This window comes from Helicoverpa zea, chromosome 4 (assembly GCF_022581195.2).
Source record: "Helicoverpa zea isolate HzStark_Cry1AcR chromosome 4, ilHelZeax1.1, whole genome shotgun sequence".
Classification (NCBI taxonomy): Eukaryota; Metazoa; Arthropoda; class Insecta; order Lepidoptera; family Noctuidae; genus Helicoverpa; species Helicoverpa zea.
In genome coordinates, this window is record NC_061455.1 from 13,480,848 (window position 1) to 13,507,571 (window position 26,724).

Sequence of the window (26,724 nt, forward strand, 5' to 3'; positions counted from 1 at the left end):
CCAATAATGAGAGCTTGAGATTTGTTCGGGTTAACTAGGAGTCCAAAATTTTTAGCCCATTGACTTATACTTTCAAGATCATTATTGATGGCGCCAATAACCCTAGAGAGCTCTTCTGGTTGACAATGCTGATAAAGCTGTAAGTCGTCTGCATAAAGATGATAGTGCGAAACAAGTGACTTTGTGATTACGTTAATAAAAACGGAGAAAAGTAAAGGAGAGAGAACACCACCCTGGGGTACACCCGCAGCCAGATCACACCACTCAGAGGAAACCTCATGAGTACGGACCGACTGCGAGCGACCCCGAAGATAAGAACTGAACCACGCACCTGCAGAAGAAGATATATTAAGTGACGATAGGATGGCTAAGAGGATGTCAAAATCAACTGAATTGAAAGCACTGCTGAAATCCAGTAACACCAACACTGTCAACCGCCTGTTCTCCATAGCTAGCCGAATGTCGTCGGTTATTTTAACCAGAGCCGACACTGTGCTATGACCAGGGCGGAAGCCAGATTGGTACGGACTCAGCAGGCTGTTTGAGGAGAGGTGACGAGACAACTGATTATTGACAACACTCTCAAGGACTTTTGATAGGATTGGGAGGATGGATATTGGACGGAACTGAGAGACTGAGGAGGGATTAGACACTTTGGGTAAAGGCAGTACATGGGCTCTTTTCCATGCTGAGGGAAAGGAGTTGGTAAAGAGGGAGTAGTTGATGAGATGTAAAACTACAGGAATTAGTTCATCAAGGATAAGGAGAAGCATTTGGAGATGAATACCATCATCTCCTACCGCCTTTGTGGAAATGGATAAGATTGCACGTTTAATATCTCCTTCCGCAGCTGGATGGAATGAAAACGCAGTACAATTTGGCCGAGGAGCATTGGAGAGATAATGTAGAGTAGAGATATTTGTTAATATTTTATTATAGTAGGGACAACAAACAGCAGTATATTAAATATTACACATGATTGGAGTACTTAAATAACAGGATAAACAAATATACTACTCACAACGCTATCCACAGATTCCCATATTAAATACTTAGCATAGGTAGGTACTGTAAGTAACAGTAAGGGCAAACTTAACGGTACTCGATATAAAGTTAAAATTATTACAATGATTACTCGGTTTGTAATTGAAATGGATCTCGGAATATAAAGCAACGTGAAAAAAAAGAAAAAAAAAAGCTAATAATAATAGGCACTGCATCTTAATACTAGGGACAAATAATACATTAGTAATCAAATAAAACGGCTTATAAAAAAAAAATACAAAGACAAACTTAATGCTAAATACATGCTGGACCAAAATTTAATACAAAAAATTTATAGAAAATCATGGCTGTACCTTTAAAGTGGAAATAATTTGATTTTTGAACCTATTCTTATTCAGAAATATAATATCAATAGATCCAAATTTTTTATTATACGTGTCGACCAATCGGTGCAGTGGTGCGCGTGCGCCTGAGTTAGTACGACGCAGATTAGTGGCAAATAAACAGCGTGAACGCACTTCTCTACTCTGCACTGTGCGAGGGACCAGGTAGCACAGACTTTTCACAATTTCTTCTTCTCTTTTCACAATTTCTTCTTCTTTTCTTTTCACAATAATATTATTAAATTAGATTAAGTACCGAAGTATTCTCTACTATTACCTAACTAACAAAACAAGACACACATACAGTTTAGCCTCTTGTGAGACGCTAATTATAAAAAAATGGAAATTCCATATTGTCTCGCGTATACCTGCACTCCGACATAAAACGGGTTATGAAAAATAAGGCACTAAAAAGACTTCATTCATCCTGAATTTGTTGAAATATGATTTTTGATTTTGATTTTGATTTTGAATAAGAAATAATCAATTCACAATCAAATGTTACTATCTCTAGCTTCCACTACTCTTTTTCTAACAAGCCATATCGGTAACGACCCTGGAAAGTCACAAGGTCCACTCTCACGGTTCCCAAACAGCGGTTTTGTGGTGTTCCCTCGGCGAACTTCAGCGGAGAGTCACAATTCCGCGGTGAAACTCACCCGACGGTGACTGTGAACACCGGTCTCTGAACCTTAGAGAAACAGGCTAACTGACCTATAATGTAAATTTTTTTAACCTTCCTGAATAAATATGTATTCTTCACTGACTAATGTGTATGTTATAGATTGCTTATTCATGATATTTCTCAATTCAATACTGTTACCAAGTCATAACTCCATAAACAATCTATTTGAGAAACAATTATATATTAGAACGCGTAGAACGCGATATAACACAAACAAAGCCATTATATTATTCTAGCCTCAATTTCACCTGCCATAACACAGACGTAAATAATTAAGTTCCAAATTATTGGTACATTGATTCATTACTAGTTCAGTATTTGGCTAAATTAATCATTGCTACAATTATATCGGGTAGAATTCCAATTGTGATTAGGGTGGGTATGGCAACCCTGCTTAATCGATTCACATTTTATAGCTACCGTAAACTGACCACAAAGGGATGATGGGATAAAATATGGTAACACGAGTATGACTTGTCGTAAGTCCAACTCAGAAAGTCATCTTAAAGTAGTGAATTTTATGGTTTGTGGTGTTAAATATCAGCTCAGCAAGATGGCTCAAGAAAAAATACATCAATTGTAAAAGCATCACCTTTTAAACAAAAAACGACAAAAATATAAGTCATACAACCTCTAGGTATATAATTTGACTAAATAAATCCCAAACATCCCAAACCGACACAAAATAATCGAAACATTGTATATGACGGCCTATCGGGGTCCACGTTTCGACAATTTGCAAATGGCGGGCGCAGGGACCGCGCGACCCCAGACTATTTATCACCCACCTCTGGCTACCAATGAAATGGATATCGGACGCTAATTTACGCACCGATCTACCGCAGAACAAAAAGGGTGAAGAAAATCCACTGCCGATAAGGAATGAGGAACCCGAACATAAAATATCGGAGCGATACCCCAGGTGGTAAGAAGTTTGGTGAATGCTTTTCGTTTTGAAATCGTTGGCGAACTATTGAAGGTCGATTTTGCAGTAGATTGTTCTGTGTGCATTCCTTACGGTGCATTTTTTTCACTGTATACCTAATGTAACACACATTTTTTGCAGTTTAAAAACATATTATATTAGGTAGTATCTTTTTATTAAACTGAATACTTTCACGAATTGCGTGTTCGAGTTTTCGATTAAATGTCGACGAGTTTTCGAAAAAAGGCCAGGTGTTCAAAATGACATATTTTTCAGAATTGATGAAAGTTTTAAAGACCATTTAAAATTATTAATAACATTATATTAGCACACATAAGTCTTATAATAACCGTATAAAATAGAATTATTCATGAAGTTTTGAGTAAAAATATTCAATTTCTCACGCATCTTATTCCCAACTTTAAATCAACCTTAAATTCTGCGCAAGAATATGTCTCGACAAAGTTATTACTTGTTATGTGTCTAAAGAATAAATGTAAAAATGCCTGGAATATACAGCGTGTTCACTCAAACCTGATGTTTGATGTAGGTCTCCTATACATCTTAAGCTACGGCCGAACTGATTTTAGGGTAGCTCTGAACTGATTAGAATTGCGTAAGAAACCAGTGACTGACAGAGGCAAGATATGGGTATCTTAGACTGACCCCATTTAGAAGTAGTGTTTTGTTATTCTAGAAAATCGGTACAAAAATATAAACCTATCTTTAACCAACCGTTTACTTCACATTTATCGTCTAGATATAAAACGCCTTTTTTTTAGCGACGTTAAAAATCATCAAATGACCCCACCCCCTGTGGGTTAGCAGCGGTGAGGGAGTGTCAGACTCTTACTGACTAAAAACCGTCGTGTTCCGTCGTAGGCCTTTTATGTACCAGGGCCGCGGTAACTCTTTCGAACAACCCGCAGCCCCGGCAGGCCCTGGCCCTACTGGGCCCCGCTGAGGAGATATAAAACGCCTTTATTTAAATTTCAAACTTGCGACCAACTATTTTCAAAATTCAGACACAACGATGTTAAAGTCTTGTCTCAAAATACATGTTACACTCTGTACATGGAATTCATTTGCCTAGATAAGGCAATATATGGCACTTGGACTATAATATATTCTTATTGAAAACACCTCATCACATATTCATGCAATATATCTTTGGAAATAAGACAATATTACCAACATGTCAGTGTTGGCGTCGTATCGGCAGTAACGGTGTACTTGTACTTGACATAGGTTTATACATTGCCAACATAGTGGCCATTAAAACTGGTAGATAGTTATAGCAAAGTTTATTCAAAAAACTAGTATTCTTATGTAGTGCGAGACGTATAATTATTTAAGTGCCAAGCGTCCCGTGGTGCTGTTGTTTGTGGTGTTTACCTATAAGTGAGTGTTGCACTCTATTCTGTTTGTTAATAGTTATAAGTACTCATGCATTAGTGTAAACATTCGTTGGTGAACCTAATAAATAAATAAATTACAAAAAGCATAACCTTGAATAAAAGTTCGATGAGGGTGAAGTAGGAAAAGTTTTTGACTTTAAATCATTGGGAGGAGAAAATATAGTGCAGGCACATTTTTTTTTTATGCCTTAAAGTATGATTGCTCTGCTTCCATAGTATGTTACTAAAATTATAATAAAATATTGGAATTTAGCACTGAAAGTTTTCAGACAATGATGCAAACTCGCGGTCTTTTAATATACACAGTTTGTCATCACCGTAAAGGGCTTAAATGAGAAAAGCAATTGACCTGCGCGAAGGCAATTACTGGCTCCTACCTACATTTATTAAAAGCAATTTACAAGGCAGAAAAACCTTATAAGTGAAGCTAAATTAATTTTATTTTCCATTACAGTTTGATGTGCGAGCTCATCAATTTTCAGGTCGTTTTATTTACATATAAAATAAAATATGCAATAAAGTATGCTACAAAATTTTAATAGTTTAAAAATTACAGATTGTTTGACCTTGTTTCTTACAGATTTTTTTCTATGATCAATAATTTGACTTGGCAAGTACGATATAGCTGAGCATACTTAGTTTCGGCCAAAATTGTTATGATTTACTCACATTAACAAAAGTGATCTTCTACCTTCCTACTAGGTTTGTGTCACGATTTAGCACGATTCTTATTTATATTCATTTCCACAATTAAATGACGTATAACCGAACTACAATGAAGATAGCAATAAAATACCTTAAAAAGTACGAATTGGGTCACGATGTAGCCTGAACATAAATATGCAAAGTTATAATTACGAAGAAAACATAATATTATATAGTATTTTACGTCCATCGAAACATTCCTTTGAACCGTAATAAAAATAATTAATTAGCCAAATTATGGAAGTTTCTAATTGAAGCCGAATTTTAATTGCCAACCTGAAATTTTGTTTTCGATGTGTATTCAGCCAGTTCTATAGGTATTGGCATAATTAAAATTGCCAAATGACGCAGTTACGTTTTTTTACTAATTAAATTTGTGTATCATCAAAATAACTTAAAATATGGACATTTATTTTGATTGAACTTTATTTAAATCAATTACTCAATCAATTACTGTTCAATTACTGTTTTTTAAATATTTTATGATGATTGCATATGTTTTTAAACGAAAAATTACAAATTGAATAGAAATTTATTTTTTATGACCAAAATTCTCATAAAAATGTTACCAATAAGCGCTCTTAATTAGAACAGCTCATGGCCAGTTTCACCGATTACTGATAAAGTCTCTGATAGCCTATCAGGAACTTATCGGCCAGACATACTATAACTTTTGTTTTCAAAAATCTTGGCTAGCAATAAACTGGTAGAAATTGCAACCACCCTTAATCTGGCAGATAGCATTAACTATCAGATGACTAACTAACACTTTTTCAGTATGACAAAATAAACAAGTTACAAGCCTACACATAATTATGTGCGGTCTTCGCCGTGTGATCACCGATTCCTTTGACCGGGGATGGTATCGACTCCATAATACGGAGCCAAGAGTCGCTGAATATGGATGCGCCATTACCATACTGATCTGAGGATATAGGAGAACTGGGGAACATTTGATGGGGTTTTTGAAATGATGGTCGAGACTGTGTGTCAGTAATTGGGATGAGAAAGATTGATGAATTGCTGTGGCAGTAAAGTATTTTTTGGTGTTAGAAATATTGATCGATGATGGTGTTCTCTAATTGTTGAGTAATTTATTCTTACTCTTCTGATGAACTGTCTAACGACGTGTTAAAGTTTACTGACCGCCCCAAAATAAACACGTGTGATATTGAAAATGGGATAAAATATCCATTTACCCTTTTAACCTCTTCCTTTTAAAGTTTATTGACCTCGTGGCTATCAATACCCATTGAAAATATTTCGTATAAAGCGCTCCTAAATACTAGTACCTATTGGAATAAAATATCAGCAATTTCTATATGATTCAAAGCTATACCAACGAATTACGATGGAATTCCTATAGAAATGTTAGCTATTCAAAATATTGCAACAAAAATATTCACAGTTTGATTTAGCTCGTTGAAAATACTAGATCGGCGGCTTCATGAAAGTATTTTGCAATTTTGATAGATTGAAAAATAAAATGTATTGGAAATTTTCGACATTCCTAAATCCTGATTTCATGGAAGCGCTTTTCGTTCAAATTAAAGGTCGTGAATAGTGTTCAGTTAGGCTGTGGCCAAACCAGTGTAATTTTGTAAGCGTTAGTTTCGTTTTTTTATCATTAAACTTACCTACCTACGTTGTATTTTGGTTTAATTATATTGTTAGGTAATGCTGGACATCACAGCTTAGCATAGCTAATTTTGTAATCTATTTGGTTTTAATATAGCTGAGTGTAATTCCATATATCCAAGTAGAAACAAATGTTGTTAGATAGTTCCATCTGGTATTTCTTAATAGTAGCATTGCAGAGTTTGAATTAGTTTCTATTCCCTGTGTTCAACCTTTTGAGGATAACCAATGTGCTTCTAGGAAGATGAAATGTAGCTCTAGCTTTGTAATGAGAACATGCATATTGCAATACTTTGTCGCTTTTTGTTTAAATGTTAAACAGTTTATAGACCTAGGTACACAGTTGATGAGACAGGAAGCAAATAGAACAATCAGGTACAAAGGCACCCCTCTTATAGCCGACCTGATTATAAAAAAGAGAATGATGGCATGTACCTATCATATATTTTTATACTTACACTCACGTGCAAATAAATAAAATGCAGCATACATTGAATTTAAAAGTTGTACCAAAGCTATTTGTGATTTTAAAGCTACCTATTGATTTTATTTCGCTATAAATAAAACGAGCTGTGATTTTTATTACTACTTGATGTCTGAAATAGCTTTAGTTTTACAGGACAATAATATTTTTAGCGCTTGCACTAAAATTTTCAGTGTTTTGTAATTTGTAAAATGACAAATGGGAAACTTTGGTTTATGATGTCACTCGATTGGTTTTTCTCCAATGCGTATTTTTTTAATATTATAAAATCGGTGTTTACCATGTTTAATTAAATGTGCACTTTAGCATTTTTCATCAGATTTCGATGAAATTAATTAGACATAATGATTTGAATTTTTGACGCTTTTTAGTCATAGGTAATGTAAAAACCTCTATTACAATATTTTTTTATACTTGTAAATAACTCTATTTACTATTCATTTGTAATAGTTCCTCACAAATGCACAAACCGCTTGTAAAGAAAGAATATGTCAGGACTTATCGAGCATCGGCACTCATGTCTACTCGAACACTGACGAACTAGTGACGTAGATTGCACTATCGATAGCCTGTCGAAGAGTTGCACATTGTCAGCTGCGTTCACCAGTTTGAATCGATAAAAGCCTTTTGTAAAAGACAAAAATGTTTCATTGCTAAGAGGCACTTAGCTTTTTTAGAATTAAAATCAATATTTTAAGTAAGAAATATTAATTAGTTCTATTTTGTAATCTGTGATCAGAAGAATAAACAGGTCGCATTTGGCAGACTAAGCGTAAATATAAACAGTAATTAGGTATAGTTATAATCAACAAATTAGTACTTGATAGGCTTTGATTTTAAATTCTAAAGCTAATTAACGCACACTGCTTTAAGCACTCGCATGACGTTTACGGAAAATAGCACGCTCTCTCCCTAAAACTGAAAGAAAATCGAAATCTAAAAGCAAACCCCAACTAAAATATAAGGAAAGGAATCTCCAATCGAAGTAAGGACGTAGTTGGAACATTCAAATACATAAATCTTTGGGTCGACGTTAAGTTTTTTATGTCCCGGGCCGATAAGTAGCTCCCTCCCCGGGGCGTACTTACACATTCGGAATATCTAAGGAGCGCGCAGTGGCGACCGGCCGACATTCTGTCTACTAACTGAAATATGATGGTGAGATGTACCAACGTTTTATGCATGTGATGTATGATGTCCAGGATACATTGTTTGTTTTATCTTGTAAAAGGGTAGGAAATGTAAGTGGTGTAATGGTTTATTTAAAGTGTTTGTGCTTCTTCTTCATAAATTGTTGTCAGTTGTTATCAGTCAAGAATGTTGTCGCATTCAACTGATAAATGGTGCACCAAAACGTAATTCAATTTGCTTTTTGCAACTGTCTCACTTTCCTTTTATTTTAGGGAATAAATTATTATCAACATAACTGGTCTTATCATTCCAAAAAGATGGCTGTGAAGTCGTTAGTGTGTGTTCTGCTTAAAGTCTTTAGATTTCTCTGTGTTAGTCAGTTTTACGACTAAGACTGGAAGTAGACCTAGACTATTACATCTCCCGACTGTAAACTAGTAATTCCAGCTTCTACATGCTTCTACAAAAGTAAGAAAAACGACTTTGTAGTTGACAATATTGTCGCTCCAGTTACCAAGTGAAACCTGCTGGAAGTTTTAGATTTGATTTCGATGAAATTCTTAAGAAAAATACACTTTTTTTGATCTAGGTACTTATTGTGATTTTATTACTGCCACTTGCAAATAAAACCATATGTTTATTGAAACAAATGAATATTACTACTACTACTTTATGTACTTGGAAAACGGGGCAATTATATTCTCTAATTCGTTTTACAAATAGCACCTACTTTAAAATGCGCTTTATAATCTCATTTAACGAATCAGCACCTACAAACTCGCTAAAAAAATCAACCCGTAGTAGTTTAATTCACACTCAAAAGTGTGAAGCTGTTCAAAATAAGACTAAAAGTCTAGTTATTGATTCTCTAATTTAGTTTGCGCGAGCGAATGGAACGAATCTCAAATAGGGGCGACGCCGGGCCGCGAGCTGATGCACGACTTGATTTGCACGTTAAAACGAACTGCTTTATCTGCAGGACTGCAGGCGATAAGATGCAGCGAAGATTATTTTCAATTAATCAGGAATAGTCGGCAAATGTCTTTAAAATGATTTAAAATATCTTCTACAAATATTCTCAAGTAGGCAGGTACTACAACCTACTGACCTAACCACATCACACTCACAAAGATAAAATACTTTAATCTTGTGAAGCGATTGTGTGTACACTGTACAAGTCGATCAGTTAACTGATACAAAGTGCAAAATGAAATCTTACCAATAAAATGTACAACTTGTTTAATTTTTCGCCTTAACCACAATCGGATAATAAACGTTACTCTGTCAGTGCAATCAAACACGAAAATAAACGAACAAAACTTTAACGTTTGTGACCACTTCCAACAAAGTGTCAGAACTAAATTTAATAGCATCGTTATAATATCAGGAGTGTGAGAGATCGATGCCGGTACGGAGGAGGGAGATAACTCGTTATATTTCTCACAACTATCCTCAGATTCGACATCAGAGCGATATCAAATAGAATTCATATTGATATTTTCGTTCAGTCAAGACGTCTGGAGGATATTTTTGAATGTCAAAGTTTCTAAAGCAATTTCTGTGAAAAGTTTTAAGTGGAACGAAAGGATCGGATCCGTGCAAGTGACGCCCCTTGAGCATTCCTAAGAAATAGGCAACATTTTATAAAAGGTAAGGTTTATTTGCAAAAATCGCCGGTGGCTGGGATGGGGGATAACCGTCGGAACATTTGTCGGTCTGTGCCGAGTTGTGCGTAATTTGAGCGTAGTTAGGAACGTACTTTTTGTTGTTTGTGGTTTATTGTGACGGGTGAGATGTGTGTTTGTGAATGTCTGCGTCAAAGTTAATGCTATGTGTTAAACATGGGGATGAACAAAATTAAAATTGTTAAATAGATTTTGTAATTTTTTCATTCGTCTTTTTTTAATACCAAACTGATCATTACTATTTTTGTACACCATTTCTTTTATTAATACAGTTAAAGATTTATTTTTATAAATAAAACAAAGGAAAAATACGTATATTTCTAAGTGCCCTTTGAACTCAAGGAGGCAGAAACTTCATAGTTAGTTCCACTTCAATAGAGCTGTTTATTATCAAGTTATTCACTTTAAACGAAGTGTAGTGAAGAGCACAAGCTACTCATTGTTTTAAAACAATTGATTACAAATTAGTGTAAACATGCTCTTCAAATACTCAGTTATCTTTACTGCTACAGCACCTAAATAATGCAGGCAATCAGAAGGTTTTTTACTCTGGTACCTACCGCCAAAAAGACTTCAAAAGTCGTCCGATTAATATCGGTAGCCGAATATAATGGAAGTCCGATAACTGGCAAGTGTCGGGACGCCAGTGTTCTCGTGACGCTGACTGCAAATTGACGTATATCACCCTCGCTGCAGGACACAGCTGGAAAAGCCTCGTGAAAAGCCAATGCCTGCCTCTATAGGGGTGTTCACTTACTCCGCAATTCTCGAAATTGATTCGAATCAACGCTTGACATGGTAAAACGGTGGGTTGTTTTGTGGGCCCGCTAAAAGGTGTAAAGTTTAACTACGTACCTAAGGATCGTATTTTGCGAGTACTAATGATTACTAATCAAGTACTATGACTACGCAGTTAAAATTCAATAAAAACTACTTTGTATTCGAAATAACGGATAAAACCCAAATGCAATAGTAACCTTCGGTTATCTGATCTAAAATTATAAAGATATTTTTTTAAATAGTCTACCAAAGAATTTAACCGAACCAAAGACATTTTCGAACTAAAAAGGTCTTGTAGCCTGTGACGATCATGTCACAGGTCATCATTGTGGCAAGTATTATTCAAATGCTCTACAACATGCACCAACGTGTTTGCTTTCAAAAAGAACCACTGACTGTACGGATTTTTATTCAATTTTATTCACTTTCACGCTCCTGGTAACCAAATTACCTACTAGCAGCCGAATCTAGTCATTGATTTTTCAGTTGCTTCCTGAAATCCTATTGAAGTGAAACTTTGTGACTGCAGTGTTATATAGTAACACAATTTTGAGGTGTCATGTCAGTCGGCTTTTGGAAAGCTAAATGCCTGCCTCATTGTCAACTGGTGGACAGCTGCGTGATATGAATACTGGGGTTGGTCAGGATTTGTTTATTGAAAAGCCTGGATTTATTCAAGGACGATAATAGACTTGTTTTATATTACAAAGCATCTTAATGAGTCGTAACTTTATGCATAAAAAAATCTCCATGTCTGTACAAAAAAGTCTTGGAAAATGACCTTGATATAATGTAATCACACTGTCAGTTTTCTTAAAATTCCGCTTTATTTTTTCAATTAATATTTTTATTCGCCGTCGGCGTAAAGCCCGACTCGGGTTTTTACATCGCTTGGACGAAATTTAATCCATCTTTTAGCATGCAAATATCCGCAATATCCCTTGAAGAGGTTTTAAGAAAGACATAAATGACGTAATTAAGAGATTTTGCAGTGTTCTCGCTGGTTACGGCCGCCGCTGGTTTATCTAACGACACCTTGTATTCACCAAGTTGATCATTTAATAAGTTAATGACCATCATTTATATTTTCTTTTGTGTTTTTATTATTTAAACTGCTGCGGGCTTTTTGTTGCCATGGAATAGATAAATGGGACACATTTGTAATGTAGATGTTTGTATTTTTATATTTTTTTTATATGCTCAGCTTTGTGGGGAAACTGGTTTCTCATTGTTCAGAAGTTGCGCAAAGTCAGCCAAGTCATGTCCTGAAATGATGTGATGTTCCTAGAGAATAATGTTCTGTAAATTTTTTATTACATTAACTTAAATTCTTCCCCAAGGTAAGCCAATGTTTCACCCTAAGATAGTTAACAGACATAGTTAGAGATACCTAATTCAAAGTCAAAGTCAAAAACGTTTATTGAAAATAGGCTAGTTTTTAGCACTTTTTCACGTCAAATAATACAAAAAGACAGCACCCCCAAAACGCCCCCCTTTCACCACTTCCTAGTGTTATGGCTGGGAAGAAGAAGTGATGAAGAACAAACTTCCCAGCAACACAGCTGTCTATTACAATTTAATTACAATTAAATTACAATTATACAATTATACCTGTTTTTGTGAAAGAAGATTTTTGAGTCATTAATAAATTCATCTTCTCCTAGCATTTATTTTAAACGTCCTAAGACTTAGCTTAGAACAAAGTGAATATCAACAATGAAGAGAAAATAGGACACTTTCCAAGAATGTCGCTTATTCTTTTAATAAAAAAGTACAGCAGTGATGCCATTTGCAAAAGTTCGCAAGCGAGAAAAACAGGTCGACGATCTCGAAGTTTCTACAAAACATACTTGCAGTGTTTATTATAAAATTAAACTATTCTTGGTGGAGCTTAGACTGCACTCGAACTTAAGCCTTTTGAAGAAAGAGGCCTTAAGAATGAGATTGGATCTTCAGAGTAAGTTGTGTTTATTGGATATAATCTAGTAATGAAAGTATATAGTGTGTAGCTTTATGATGCTAAGCTGCAGCAATCTAGATAATATTAGTACTTGGTACTCGCAACGGCTATGGACTGGAAAAGGCATTAGACCTTCAAAAGGTTAAAGCATTGTCCTAAAAGAATGCAATTACATTTTATGAGATGTTCAATTTTTCACTCGAGTGGTTCTCATATACTTACATACGTAATATTTTTATTGGAGTATTATTCTGAAATTCATATTGGCCAAATTGATGAGCTTGTAAATGAATTCTTGAACCGAACAAGTTGACTTCGTTGGTAATTGTTTGATGTAAGAAGTCATGGCTCAAATACGATGATTTGCTGCGTCTATGTATGAATTACTTTCCTCGGGAAGCGGGAGAAAACGCGTAAAAGCAGCTAGTCAAATACATTAATGCAATCGTCACTATATTCAAAATCCCTAACACTAACAAAGTCTTAAGACTCAATACAGCTTTAAATGTTTCATTTGATCAGACAATCGAGTTATATTTTGTAAAGGTTTCAAAGTGACCCTTTGTTAGAAGTTTCTCTGTCAATCGCTGGCTGATTGACGACGGAACCCAAAGCTTAATCGTGAAGGACCCAAACGGGATATTAATTGATACAAGGATCTTCTATACTCCTTCACGAAGTTCAATTGGGGCACTTAGATACTAGGAAATCGCGGTTATTGTACTTGAGAAATTCAACAACTACCCTCTCGAGAGTTCTAAGGAATCCGTTTACTGCTTTAGGTACTAGGATTAAATCTAGACTGAAGACGTTGAACTTTGATACTGAGAATGTAATCGTATACTTAATAATGCAGTCGATAGAACAATAACAGAAAACGTGTGCCTACCTATTACATAAACATACATACAAATACCTTCTTTTAGATAAATATGGCACATAAAATTAGGTACAAAACAGCCAATAAAAATGCCAAAACACAACACTCGACAAAACATTGTCAGATAAGGCAGCTCTTAACCGTATACTTTATAGCGGTGCCAAGATTCACAAGAGAAAACAACTACATAAACCCAATAAATAAAATAGAAATAATAGAAAAATAACAAATACGAATCTCTTCGTTGATTACAATCAGCACGCTCGAAATGTTACATAAACAACGCGAATAAATCATACATTCATTCGTTCATTCGTTCACGAATGAGATCGGACGTGATTCGTTCACTCGGACAATGAAAATGGCGGCCGCTAACCGTTCGCTGGGGACGTCCACATATTTTACAGTCTATCAGACTATTGGTAATGTTTGAATTTTTGAATTGAGATAAAACTGACCTGCGTTTAATTTTAAAATTGCTTTTACACTATGTCGGTGAAACAGTAAATCGAGTTATGATTCTTGGATTAAATTGATGTGTCCCAGATTCTGCTCAATGAAAACAAGTTTGATTACATAATAGGGTCTTTTTTGTGATATTAATAGTAGTTGAACCTACAAATAAGGTGTAGGACATTCAATAAAAAGTTAACTAATCTAAAAATAATTTCTAGCTAATCTAAAAGTAATCAAATTCATGAAATACATTACCTACCTACGGCTAGTTTCTGATGACATTTTTTAAAATGACTTGAAATATGTAGATAAACCACCGATAAACGTTCTCAGAAGTCAGTCAATAGTGGCTCAATATACCTATGGATATACCTAAACTAAACACATAATACAATTTACCTACCAAGAAAAATTATTTGATGTTACAAAAGCTACCGACATTACGATACAGATACTTGAGTAACAATCGAATTCGTATTTAAAAGTCGAAGTTCTAATTCGGCACACTTCGTCAGTCAAAGACAGCAGGTGTGACGTTTCACAAACGTTTCGGCGTACAACACGGAAATTAAAACTCTTCGACCCACCCCGAGAGTTCCTCAAGTCGTTTTCAATATTATCCGAAGCCTGCCTATCAAATTACGTAATCCTACACATTTCAAACATTATCTTCTTGTGTATATATGTAGGTATAGGAAGGTACATAAGGAAACGCTTATCTTTACCAATTTCGAGAGACTTCTTTTTCTTTTGATCCAATCTTTGTGTTAGTTACGTTCTTTTTCAATGATCAGGTTTCGAATTCAATTAAGGAAGTTGTAGGAGTTTTATTTATATATTTGAAGAACATATGTAATGTTACAAAATAACACTATGCAAACTACACTAATAATGCTTTAGTAACTAAAGTTTTAAGAATGTGATGTAATGCTGCGTATGCATAAAATTAAATCAATACCTTACACAGGCAATTGGCTCAAATTCCCAAATGGATCACACAATGCATTTGCCAAACAAACATTTATAATAACACCAACTAATATTGTTTATTTCCCAGCCAATGCGAGTACACAAATCAGTTACCCCAGTATATTCCTGAATAAATTAGCCGTATATCATAATATTAATTGGGAGCTACTTGAACTACTCGTCCACTGGCCCACAAATCACGACGTTACGTCAATACCACGGATAATATAATTTATGAACGTTAATACACAATTTATTAACGATTATTCATGTATGATTTGATTCATATAATATTAGATAATTTTGTTTACACGTGCTACTAATTTCAGGACATGAATGCCGTGTTGAATGGTAAACAATGATGCTATTTGAGTTTAGTGGTGAATTAATGGAGTGTGGGTTTGTCAATCAATTCCGATTATACATATATACTATAGACATATGATTAGACTATAGATATATGCATATGATTATGAATATATACTATATTCATAAAGCCTGTTTATTCATAAACATCTATATTCATAAACAGTTTTATCCTCAGACTCAGACAGATAAAACTGTAACCAGCCGTGGTTCCGAATTGACTGAAAATGACCGAACCATATTCAGTCTCATTATACTCAAATAACACAACCCATCGTAAGGCAGAAATTTGAAAAATGTGTAGCATGCACTGTATTATCAATTTTCATTGCATAAAATGCAACCAATGATTCGGCTGTCCATACAGCATACAAAACTCGTACAAACCCACCAAAATTGCAACTTCATAAACCGAGCAAAAAGCCGTTCCTTCACATGTATGTGTGGAGCAGTCCTGGTAATTATTCCACGCAGGTTCTAGTTGCGAAGTCGACTCCAACTAAGGAAAGGCTACACAGTTCGGTACAACTTCGCGCGTGTTTAATTACCTTTTCTACCGAGTAGCTGTTGGGAACTAAGCTTAACTATCGTGTGACATCCGAAAATACTGCCGCTACTGGTGGTGCATTTCGTTTATGAAGTTTTAAAGACCTGTAGGTTGTGAGATGCATTCCGAATATTGCAAAATACAATGATTTTTGTACTGTCTCGCTTCGTTCTTTGAGCTGGATTAAACAGATGTGTCCGTATATTATCTCGATATTTATATGCCTAACTTATTTCGTTGCGACTTACGTTTTGTAATCTTCCAAGATGCTTATGAGAAAAAAAACTTCACCTGGTAAATAAAGGAAACCATAGACTTTGTATCAACGATCACGCTTTTAAAATACTGACAAAACAAAACACATTATCTGTGGATTATTTTTTTAAATGATAATAAATGTATTACGTACCACATGTGCGAGCAAAAATAATAGCCATTTCTTCAAAAATTATGTTGACAATCAAATGCTGTTTCCGACGCTTTACAAATACCACTAAGTGCAGAAACAAATGGATCCTTGCATAAATAAGTAATTATCAAACTAACTATTGTCATCACCTATGTAACGAGAGATGAAAGACTTTTAGTACTTTTAATTTCATATAGGTTAAGTATTTGTTATTTTATTTTATTACTATGTATTTTATTACTATGTATTTCAAAGTTTAATTCATGATGTTTGTGTAAATAAACAATATTTAATTTGATTTTTCTAAAAGATATCTAATCGTCAAAAGTTACGCCAGGCTTCGTTAGGATCTCGTACCCTACATATCATGCGGAATATCTGTGAACAATATGGATTGTATCATTGTTTTCGCTACACGGGTTTGTAATTACGGAGCCTTGTTGTTATGAACATAGTTTCCAATGAGTTACTCTGTCTTAGGAATGAGTTAGTCGTCTTCTGTTTTGTAACTAAGTAGGTACCTGAAATTACTTCATTTTGAGGTGGTAAGGTACCTACCCTTTGGTCGAGACGTTCGTGCGTAGTCAATACGCCAATAATCTTAGTATCGGGTATGGGACAATCGCGTCTTTCGCGAGCTGTTGGACAACTCGACCTGGACAAAATGGCCTCGTCTATAAGAACATAGGTCCTTCCTAAAAGGTATGTTAGTAGTAATAATATTTAATAACAAAGACCATGTTTTTTTACCGAACACAAAATTACATTCTTAATATGGCATTCATACTCAAAACAACAACTTTATTTTTCCCTAGAAAACACTGATGTTACTTTTAATCCATAAGCCTGTCTAATGGATACGCCGAAGTATGTTTTCACTTTGAATCCAAAAATACATAAAAACTGTGAATAAACTTCGGTAAAATTAAATAATGTACTGTAGTTAGATAATGCACATCAAAAATGAAAATATAATATAGTAGGTAATATATTATTTTTCATTTTGTTATACTATATTTATTTTCGTTGGCAAGAAATTATATATTTTAAGTCCTAGAACAAGAATGGCAATATTCAAAATTGCTTTCAATTTTAGGGAAGATGATGTATTTAGCACAAAATTGGTGCGAATCAGACGTTGTTATGTTATCCAATAACTATGATTGTGAATATCAAAAAGCTAGCTTGCTGTCACATAGTTGGGAAAAGGCTAGGCAGCTGGTAATTATAATACATATGTGTACTTATCTAGGAGGATTTTTATGAAAAGTTAAAACAGTAAGTGTAATTGATTTTATTGAGCTCATTCAATAGATGAATATAAGGTCACTATGTAATTTTTTTTTTTTAGGGAAACGTACAAGGTACTTTTAACATGACTCTCTTGACCTTACCCGGCAGTACAAAAGGAGACCGTAAATATTATACGGAACCCAATTTCGGTCGAAGTTTGCCAACGTTTATTAACAACGGGTCGCGATTCTCATGAAATTAGCGATCCATTAAAAAATATCGGTTCGTTTCCACCCGACTGAGTTGATAAAATGGGATTTTTCGAACCGTGGCACAGTAGATCGACGCCATACAAGCGTTGGGACATAGGATATTTAAATATCCAAATGTCAATTTTTGAAAAACGAGTTATGCCATCGTATTTGTCTTCTTATTAGCTGTTAAAAATGTTACTAGCATTTTCTGATTGGACTCTTACATCGAGAGCTACAGCGCAAAATGTGATTTAAATGTATGGGAAGTGACTTAAAAACTGATGTATCTCGAGATTCCCTTCGCCTTTCGACTTGATTTTTTTATATGGTAATAAGACATATATTTGGCACATTTTCTTCAAACAAACATGGTGCGATAAATGTGCCCGTTTTAAGATACAAGTATAGACCGATTTTTGCAATATCATCTACATATTTATTTATAAGTTTCACATATTTTATCTCTGAATCTCACTTCAGTGGTGACTCACTGATATGGTCAGGCCATAACTCATTGGTGCACCGATAATATAATCTCTGGAAATAATTATATACTACTAATGAGGTAATTTGTTAATTTTTGGTAATTTGTTATTACCTAAATTTTAATGAGGTGATTAGCTATTTTTTTTGGAAAATTAGCTAATTACTTATAAAAGACCTTTTTATTGTTTACAATAAGAACTCGAATCGATTTTTAACATACCTACCCTCATAAGTGCCAATTTTGGAAACCATATAAATAGGCGCATGGTTGACTGAAATTAAATTAAATAAAAGCAGTCGTTTTTTATGAAAAACAAAAAAATATTTTATTGTCACGCTTAGTTACTAAAAAAATAATAAATTACAAATAATAAAATATGTAAAAACATCAAAATATACCTACAATTCTATTACTAAGATATTTATTGAAGTACTTAACTACAATTTACTAATAACTAATTTCATAATGATAAAGTAAGGACAAAATTTTAAATTGGTTGACACTAATATTTAGACATGATAAAAACAGTAAAAACAAATATTCAATATAACAAACAAAACGAAGAACAGCATCATAAAGCATCATAAAAATCAATAGTCTAAAAGAAAGTGTTAGTCACAGAAAATATCATCATCAGATTCTATTTCAGATTCTTCAGAATCGCTATCAGATATTAAATTCATAACGTCACAAAATTCTACTTGATTTTCTTCTGTGACTATCATTTCATAAACTTCTTTAAACATATTTCTCTTTACGTTACGATCCAATTTTGGTCGTATGGTTGTCAAAAAAGGATCTGAAGTGAGAAGCAGGTTATGAAGTACATCTTCATTAGAATTAATACTACTACTTTTTCTCGAGTGAGACTCTCTAAATTTACGAAAATCTTTGTTTCTCGCTTCAGATGCTTCTTCTGACAAAAAACCGATTGGCACTATAGACAAATGCTCAATTATATGAGCTCCATGAATAAGCAACTTATGAATACTCACAGGCATATAATACCATGGATAAAGATTGGTAAACATTTTTGCAGTATCTATACAGAATTCATTAAATTTGTTTACAATAATTTTTTCACCAGAAGAAATACATTGTAGGATCACACCAAGTCTTTGCACTAAAGCAACGTCTAGTCCAGTTATATCAGCAGTTTTGGCTGGATCTTGAAAGAACCTTCTAGCTGAGTTTCCGTTGTTTGTCGTCCCACTGCCTTGTTTTACAACGTCTAATAATAAACCAGTTTCTTTTCTGAATCTGTCTTGAATGTTCTTTTTTCTTTCATCTACAGATTTTTTGGCATCGTCTCCTCTTGATTGCCAAGATTTAATGTCTAATCTATATGCTATATGAAGCAAACATTCCATGGCACGGATCCATGCATGAAGACTGCTTAATCCATATTTATACATATCTTCGTCCACTGGTTTTTTCTGAACCAATTCTATATTGTTCATTTCCTTCGGACGCGCCTTACACAAATCGCAAACTGCTGTAGAAGTGCCAGAGATATAGGATGCCACTTTTCCATCTATCATTGTCAAGAGCAATTTATGCTTGATAGTTGTATTTTCACATTTCGTTGGATTTAAACTTTCTATTTCTGTTTCTATATTAGTCATTTCGTTTTTAACATTAAACTCCGTTTCTTTCATGAACTTCCACATAATGGGTCGGCAGAAAGACGTTGATGAAGGCCGTTGGTTTTGCCAAATAATACATCCATCTTGAGTTGTGAGCTTCAATGGCACAAGACTCGCCATGAACACGCTTTGTAGTTCTTGATTTGAACAATCCAACTTTTGTTGATGTACACTTTGATTTGAGGCTCCATCAAACCCCCATTTGCTTATTAGCAGGAGTTCATCTTTGTCAAGACTTATGTCCAAACACTGAATAAGTCTATTTACAGTTAAATCTAACAGAGCTTGAAGTTTAATCTTAACAGAAGTTTCTGTTATTGTTACAGCACTGTTGTCAGGGTAGCACTTTTTCTTCTCTTCTTGAAGTTTATAATAACTAGGGTATTTACAAATTCCTTCCTTTTCACTGAAATCTCTTAGTGTTATGTATCGAAACTTTGATAGTCTTAAAGTGACATATAATGCCAAAGCTTTTTGGGATGATATTTCTTTCATTTCTCCAAATTGAATAAACTGCTTTACTTTAGAGACTTGCTCTGGATTTTCTAAAAGGTACTGCAGGATTTCAGCCACATCTTTTTTTCCAGATGATTTGAGGCTCGTTTGAGCAGAGAAGACGATTTCTTCCGTGCTATAGGAGCTGCAACTCGATTCTGTGCGTCTTCTTTTTTGTTTGTTCGATAATTCTTCAAAAGGTTTGCGGCTTTCTATCGAAGTAGATGTAGATGCGTCGGAAACCCGACATTCCGGATTCATCACAACATTTGTGAAAGAATCGGATGTTGTCGCTGTTGGTTCTTCAGATGCCTCGTCTATTTCTTCTTCGGGTATAATAACATTCTCTTTCCAATTTTCTGGCCATTTGATATCTGCTTGCAACCAGGAGGAATACTTCCGCATAAATGCTTCTTGATTTCTTGAAGATTTCATCCATTTAGCATAGATCCGATAACAAAATCTACGACACCATTCTTTAAGTTCTTTTTCAACTGCGTCTCTTAACTGAAAATCACTATTGGTTTTCAGAGACGTAAATAATTGATTATAGTCCCGAATATCACCACCTTCACGTAGAGAAATGTAAAGGTCGAGGTAAGTACCGAAACCGTGAAAAGACATAATGACAACACTCGGATGAGGATGAAATTACAACTATAGTTCGGCCATTCAGAGAATGCGTTCCTGACACGTCGCGATTGAACTGACGACGTAACTTTGCAATGGCGTTGCAGTTACGATAAAAATATTTTTGCTGGTTGTTTACCGTTTTAACAATTGAGGAGCATTAAAACAACATTATTATATCAATAATCAATGAATGTTATTACGTCGTCAGTTCAATCGCGACGTGTCAGGAACGCATTCTCTGAATGGCCGAACTATAATGCTCTTCAAGTAATGCACCTATTTATATGGTTTCCAAAATTGGCACTAATGAGGGTAGGTATGTTAAAAATCGATTCGAGTTCTTATTGTAAACAATAAAAAGGTCTTTTCTAAGTAATTAGCTAATTTTTCAAAAAAATAGCTAATCACCTCATTAAAATTTAGGTAATAACAAATTACCAAAAATTAACAAATTATCTCATTAGTAGTATATAATTATTTCCAGAGATTATATTATCGGTGCACCAATGAGTGACCTGCCTGACCATATCAGTGAGTCACCACTGAAGTGAGATTCAGAGATAAAATATGTGAAACTTATAAATAAATATGTAGATGATATTGCAAAAATCGGTCTATAAGTGTATCTTAAAACGGGCACATTTATCGCACCATGTTTGTTTGAAGAAAATGTGCCAAATATATGTCTTATTACCATATAAAAAAATCAAGTCGAAAGGCGAAGGGAATCTCGAGATACATCAGTTTTTAAGTCACTTCCCATACATTTAAATCACATTTTGCGCTATAGCTCTCGATGTAAGAGTCCAATCAGAAAATGCTAGTAACATTTTTAACAGCTAATAAGAAGACAAATACGATGGCATAACTCGTTTTTCAAAAATTGACATTTGGATATTTAAATATCCTATGTCCCAACGCTTGTATGGCGTCGATCTACTGTGCGTGGGGCTAATTGCAGTTTTTCGGATTATTTGTTATTGTTTTAAGCGAACGATATTTTTTACCGATAATATTTTTATATGGTTTTGATAGTGAATTATTAAGTCTCTTTGTTACGTTAGTTAGTTAAGTGTAACAATAGCGAATAGATGCACAAATGCAACCACAAAACTGTACAGGATATATGTCATTTCTGACTTAGATGCAATGTACTCCCTAGAGCAAAGATTGAAATAAACATCTCTTTGATACAAGTGCATGTTGAAATGTAGCCAACATTCAGATTGCATATGAATAAAGTACATCTGAATCAAGTTATAACGAAGAACATCGTACGTAGGTACTGCATTACGAAAATTGAAAGAATTTCGACATCTGCAAAAAGTAGATATTTATATTAGGGTCAGCTTTCAACTGATCACTAAAATCCAAGCCCCTTTTGAGATAACTACTAAGGTATTGAAAAACGCTACTAAGTTATACACTTTAATATTTAGGCCACTACCAATAATATCAGATAGTCGATCCAATTTATTCAGCAAAGTCTCAATTTACAAGGTTCACCTCAATTCAAGCTTTTAATTGCGTGTTTAGATGCCCTAAATATGATATTTTATGCCTAAACCCTCCGGGCCAACTGATATTGGGTAAATCGTGTCTGTTTATTTTCGTCGGGTAAATCATCAAATGACTCCTGTTTATCATCATCATCATTTATTAACCGCCGTTTATATTGCCGTCCAATGCTGAACGAGGGTCAACCATACCGGTCATGACTCCCGTTGCAGCAAGAAAATTATACTTTTTTACTGATTATATAACCCAACAATATTTCAGCCGCATTTACTCTCTATCCAACCCCTTTATTAAAAGCGCCTGATAGTAAATAACACAGCCATGTATGTACATTTTATTGGCCCACAGACACAATACAATCACAGATGTGTTCGTACCTGCGTGTAGCCGGGGAGTTAAAATGTCGCCGAGAGACTCTGATAATCATTGCTCTCTGTGACCGCGGGCTATGCGAGCTCGGGTTACCGATATTCAAGGATACTAGATGTGACCATAGTTAAAACTGAATACAGCTCATATTTTATGTGAATATTATTGTGATTATGTACATTATTAGATATCTAGTATCGAAGCCTTTAAAAAAACATTACATGATAGAAACCATCAAGTGTAGGTATTGTTCACATCATCACATCATACATTTTGTGCTTAATTACTGTCTCATCTTACAGTTTTGCCCTGAGAATTCTACAAAAGTAAATGGTAAGATTTCACTCAAACACTTGTAGGTTAACATAACTGAATTTAACAAGACTTGTACATAATATGTCTAACACACAGTATGTTAAATACACACGTTATACCGCTGATAATATTCCAAAGTATTCTATTACAAACGAAGTAGACCTACAGGGACTTCTAGTGACACTATAGTTTTGTCTCTAAGACGGAATCATCCCCTGGGGATCGTTGGGGACGTATTAAGAGCTCTCCTCCTGCTAATGTTCGCTCCGTTATCCGAAGAAACTCCGTGGTATGGAACCAGTGCATTCCTACAGTAACTAAGTATATGGCTTGCTATTTGTACTATAGCTTGGTATTTGTTTGCTCTTCTTATGCGAGAACAACAGAACATATTTGGGGAATAGTAGCATGTATCATAGACAGTTAGTCAAAGACCAGCAAGTTTACATCAGGATTAGCATGAATTCGGTGGATTTATATAACTTATCTATCAGTTGGTTTGCGATTAGAGATTGAATTTTGACATTAACTCCATATTTTATTTGAAGTTTTTATCTCTTATCACAAAACTGCGGATAGGTTATAGAAAGAATGGACAATTGAAGCGAGAGGTCATGAGTTCAATTCACATCCATTGCACTATCATCATGAACCAACCGTAGATACAAGCATACAAAACACTGACACTAAAGTTCCTTCAAAAGAAAAAACAAATATAGGGTACAGAAGTAAATCCCATCCTTAGTACTTCTAAGACCATTACTTATTTATAGAGACGCTCAAAGAGCAAAGCCTAACAAAATCTCGCGTTACACACGGAACTTTTAATTACCGTTAATTATGATCCGTTCATTTAATACCTGCTATACAGTTTTTAATTAGAAAGTAAGGCTGGCGCGAACTCCATACAATGCGTATTGTGAAGAACAAGTTTGTTACGAGTTTCAGTTTTACAGCATGTGTTACTTACGTAAATGTTCAGTTAGGAAATTAGTTATTTTTGTTGGTTAAAGCAAGAATGTTGATGGAATATTTTGAATGGGAACTGAAATAACTTGGAGATTCTGAAATCTGAAACGGTTTTTTTTTTTGAAAAATTGAAAGGTTGGTACGCAGTCTGCGTCAGGACCGCCGTCACAAATCACCGATCCTCTCGTTAGGATGCTTAATATCTTCAAAACCACGAGGGTAGCAATTGGTAGCAACTAATGGTAGCTGGTAGCAATTAGGTAGCAACTCTCTATATATATTTCGAAAGGATCGGTAATTTGTGACGGCGGTCCTGATGCAGACGGTACGCATGGAGTAAGGAAAGATGAGTTATTTACTAGTTATTTTGTTTTCCATGAACGTACGTACCGCTCCTCTTTATTTGTATTTGATACACTAATGCCATACAGTTACCACATCTGTAGGTAAAGCACCAAGCTATCAAATATGATTATGTAGGTTCGATTCCAGGTCAGGCAAGTACCAATGCAACTTATCTGAGTTTGTATGTACTTTGTTTTACTTAGCAAGATAGCAAAAAAAAATAGTTCACCAAGAAAAAGCCAACCACAACACATTTTCAAAAACTATTTAAAATTTTGTAGAAGCAACTAAAACAGTAGCAACAGCAACAAAGTAACAATAATTATAGTTTTTAGCTAAAACTACTTCGTTCATTACCGCCATTAAAGTTGTGAACAGACCATGCAGTTAACTCTGAAGTTAGGAGTAGTAGAGGAAATTGTCTTGTAATGGCCGAATTAACCGCTCTCAACCGCTCCGAACCGGTTCTAGAAACTTTTTTATTATTTCTTTTGTAAGTATCTTAGTGTATTAGCAGTGGATTAGGAGGATCCTGTGACGTCAAAGTTGACTGGAAGACGTGTGACTATACGGGTATAGAAGAATTTGCAAGCTGGTAGCTGTTTATATTGTGCTTCGTTTAGAACTGAATGGCATTGACACTTGCCTACTGCGCTATTTTGTGGTTTAAATGTGGCATGTCTTAACATGTGGCTGAGTCTGCGGTAAAACTTGACACCCTTAAGTATATACTTTTTTATATTTCGAGTCTGTGTGTATCAGAATGGCATTGTCATAGCTTTCATGCTCCATAGGTATTTGTTTGGTTCACACGAGGAATATGGAGTTAATTTTGTGAGGTAGTTCATTTAATGGAGCTAGGGATAACATCTTTGATCCATGACTTTGATCAAACGTAGCTCTAACTAAGAGCAACAACCAACGTATAAACTATTTTAATAGTCTCTTATCTACAGGCAAATATTTTCAGATCCTGTAGCAGAAAGACGATTTGCGTCGAAAACAGAAAGTTAATTCTTGAAAGATTACTTTGAAGTCCAAGATGTGAGATAACGGTGGATTACGACAGAAATTAGGGTTTTCTAGACAAGGCCTTATCAGATAATCTAGTTTCAGACGAACATTTTGGCACTATTTTGGATAAAGGCTTACTTCTAACCCCTATTAAGTCCTACGTTCTACGGGATTTACTTGCGTATGCTTGTTTAAAATATTCTTAAACGATACAATTTTGTTGATGGGTTTTGGAAGTTAAAATTTTCGACTTTTATCGAAACCAAACATGTTCCAGAAAATATCGTTTTTATGTCGAAATAGTGTGTAACAGGATATAATAAAATTGTTAATATGAGTGTATCAAAATGTTGTGCACGACAGCCTAGCTGTTGTCTGTACTTAAATCCAAAAACTACAATTCAAATTATAATGTAACGTTGTCTTTGGTGTCTAGATAACAAAGATAGTTACTGTAACCTCAAGCCAGTGTCCCTCGAAGGGTGAAAGATGTCGCGATTACACCACGACGAGGTAGCTCGCCCGGGCCTTGCGGGGCTTGCGGTGGCTTGCGGGGACCTGTCGGGCTGGAGACTGACAGCTTTAGATTTGATAGGACTATTTTTTGGAGAGATCGTTATTGAGTAATATATGTATAATTATAAGTAGATAAGATATTAAGCATAATTTGTTCCATATATGAAACTACTTATAAAACATTATTGCGACTACGTTCTGATAAAAAACAAGTACATAACACAAGTATACATAGACATCGGGAGCGAGAGATACCTACAGCAGATTCAAGCCTTTGTGAAGTAAGTACATGGAATTTGAATACTTTGAAAAATCTCCATGATTTTTCAGCCTTAAGCCCAGCGCCTTAATTGAATGCTCCAATATGAAGAAGATAAAAATCTATTACTTCTCAAATCAAAAATGTTTTCTTCGTGTAAAGTAAAAAAAATGTGTTTTACATGAAAAGTACGTATGTTTCGTTCCATCGATTGTCTAAATGAGTCGGTTACTTAGCAGCTGAAT

The 26,724-nt window shown here is 34.8% G+C and overlaps 1 protein-coding gene across 1 annotated transcript; it reads right to left on the reverse strand.

The window, feature by feature from the left end:
- Positions 1-16,747: 16,747 nt before the first annotated feature.
- On the reverse strand, positions 16,748-21,489 carry LOC124629705. Its single transcript, XM_047163218.1, has 3 exons — positions 21,430-21,489; positions 19,228-21,200; positions 16,748-16,804 (listed from the first exon to the last, which is right to left on the reverse strand). The coding sequence occupies exons 2-3, from the start codon at positions 21,163-21,165 to the stop codon at positions 16,748-16,750; spliced, it is 1,995 nt and encodes a 664-aa protein (XP_047019174.1). The 5' UTR covers positions 21,166-21,200; positions 21,430-21,489.
- Between the last annotated feature and the right edge of the window lie 5,235 nt (positions 21,490-26,724).

Bases quoted from the DNA above. Each gene is read 5' to 3' on its own strand.
- LOC124629705 (XM_047163218.1), bottom strand. From the start codon at position 21,165: ATGTCTTTTCACGGTTTCGGTACTTACCTCGACCTTTACATTTCTCTA. The intron at 16,805-19,227 runs GTACTTCATAAC...TATTGTTCACAG, and splicing joins GTATTAATTCTAATGAAGAT to ATATTCCGCATGATATGTAG.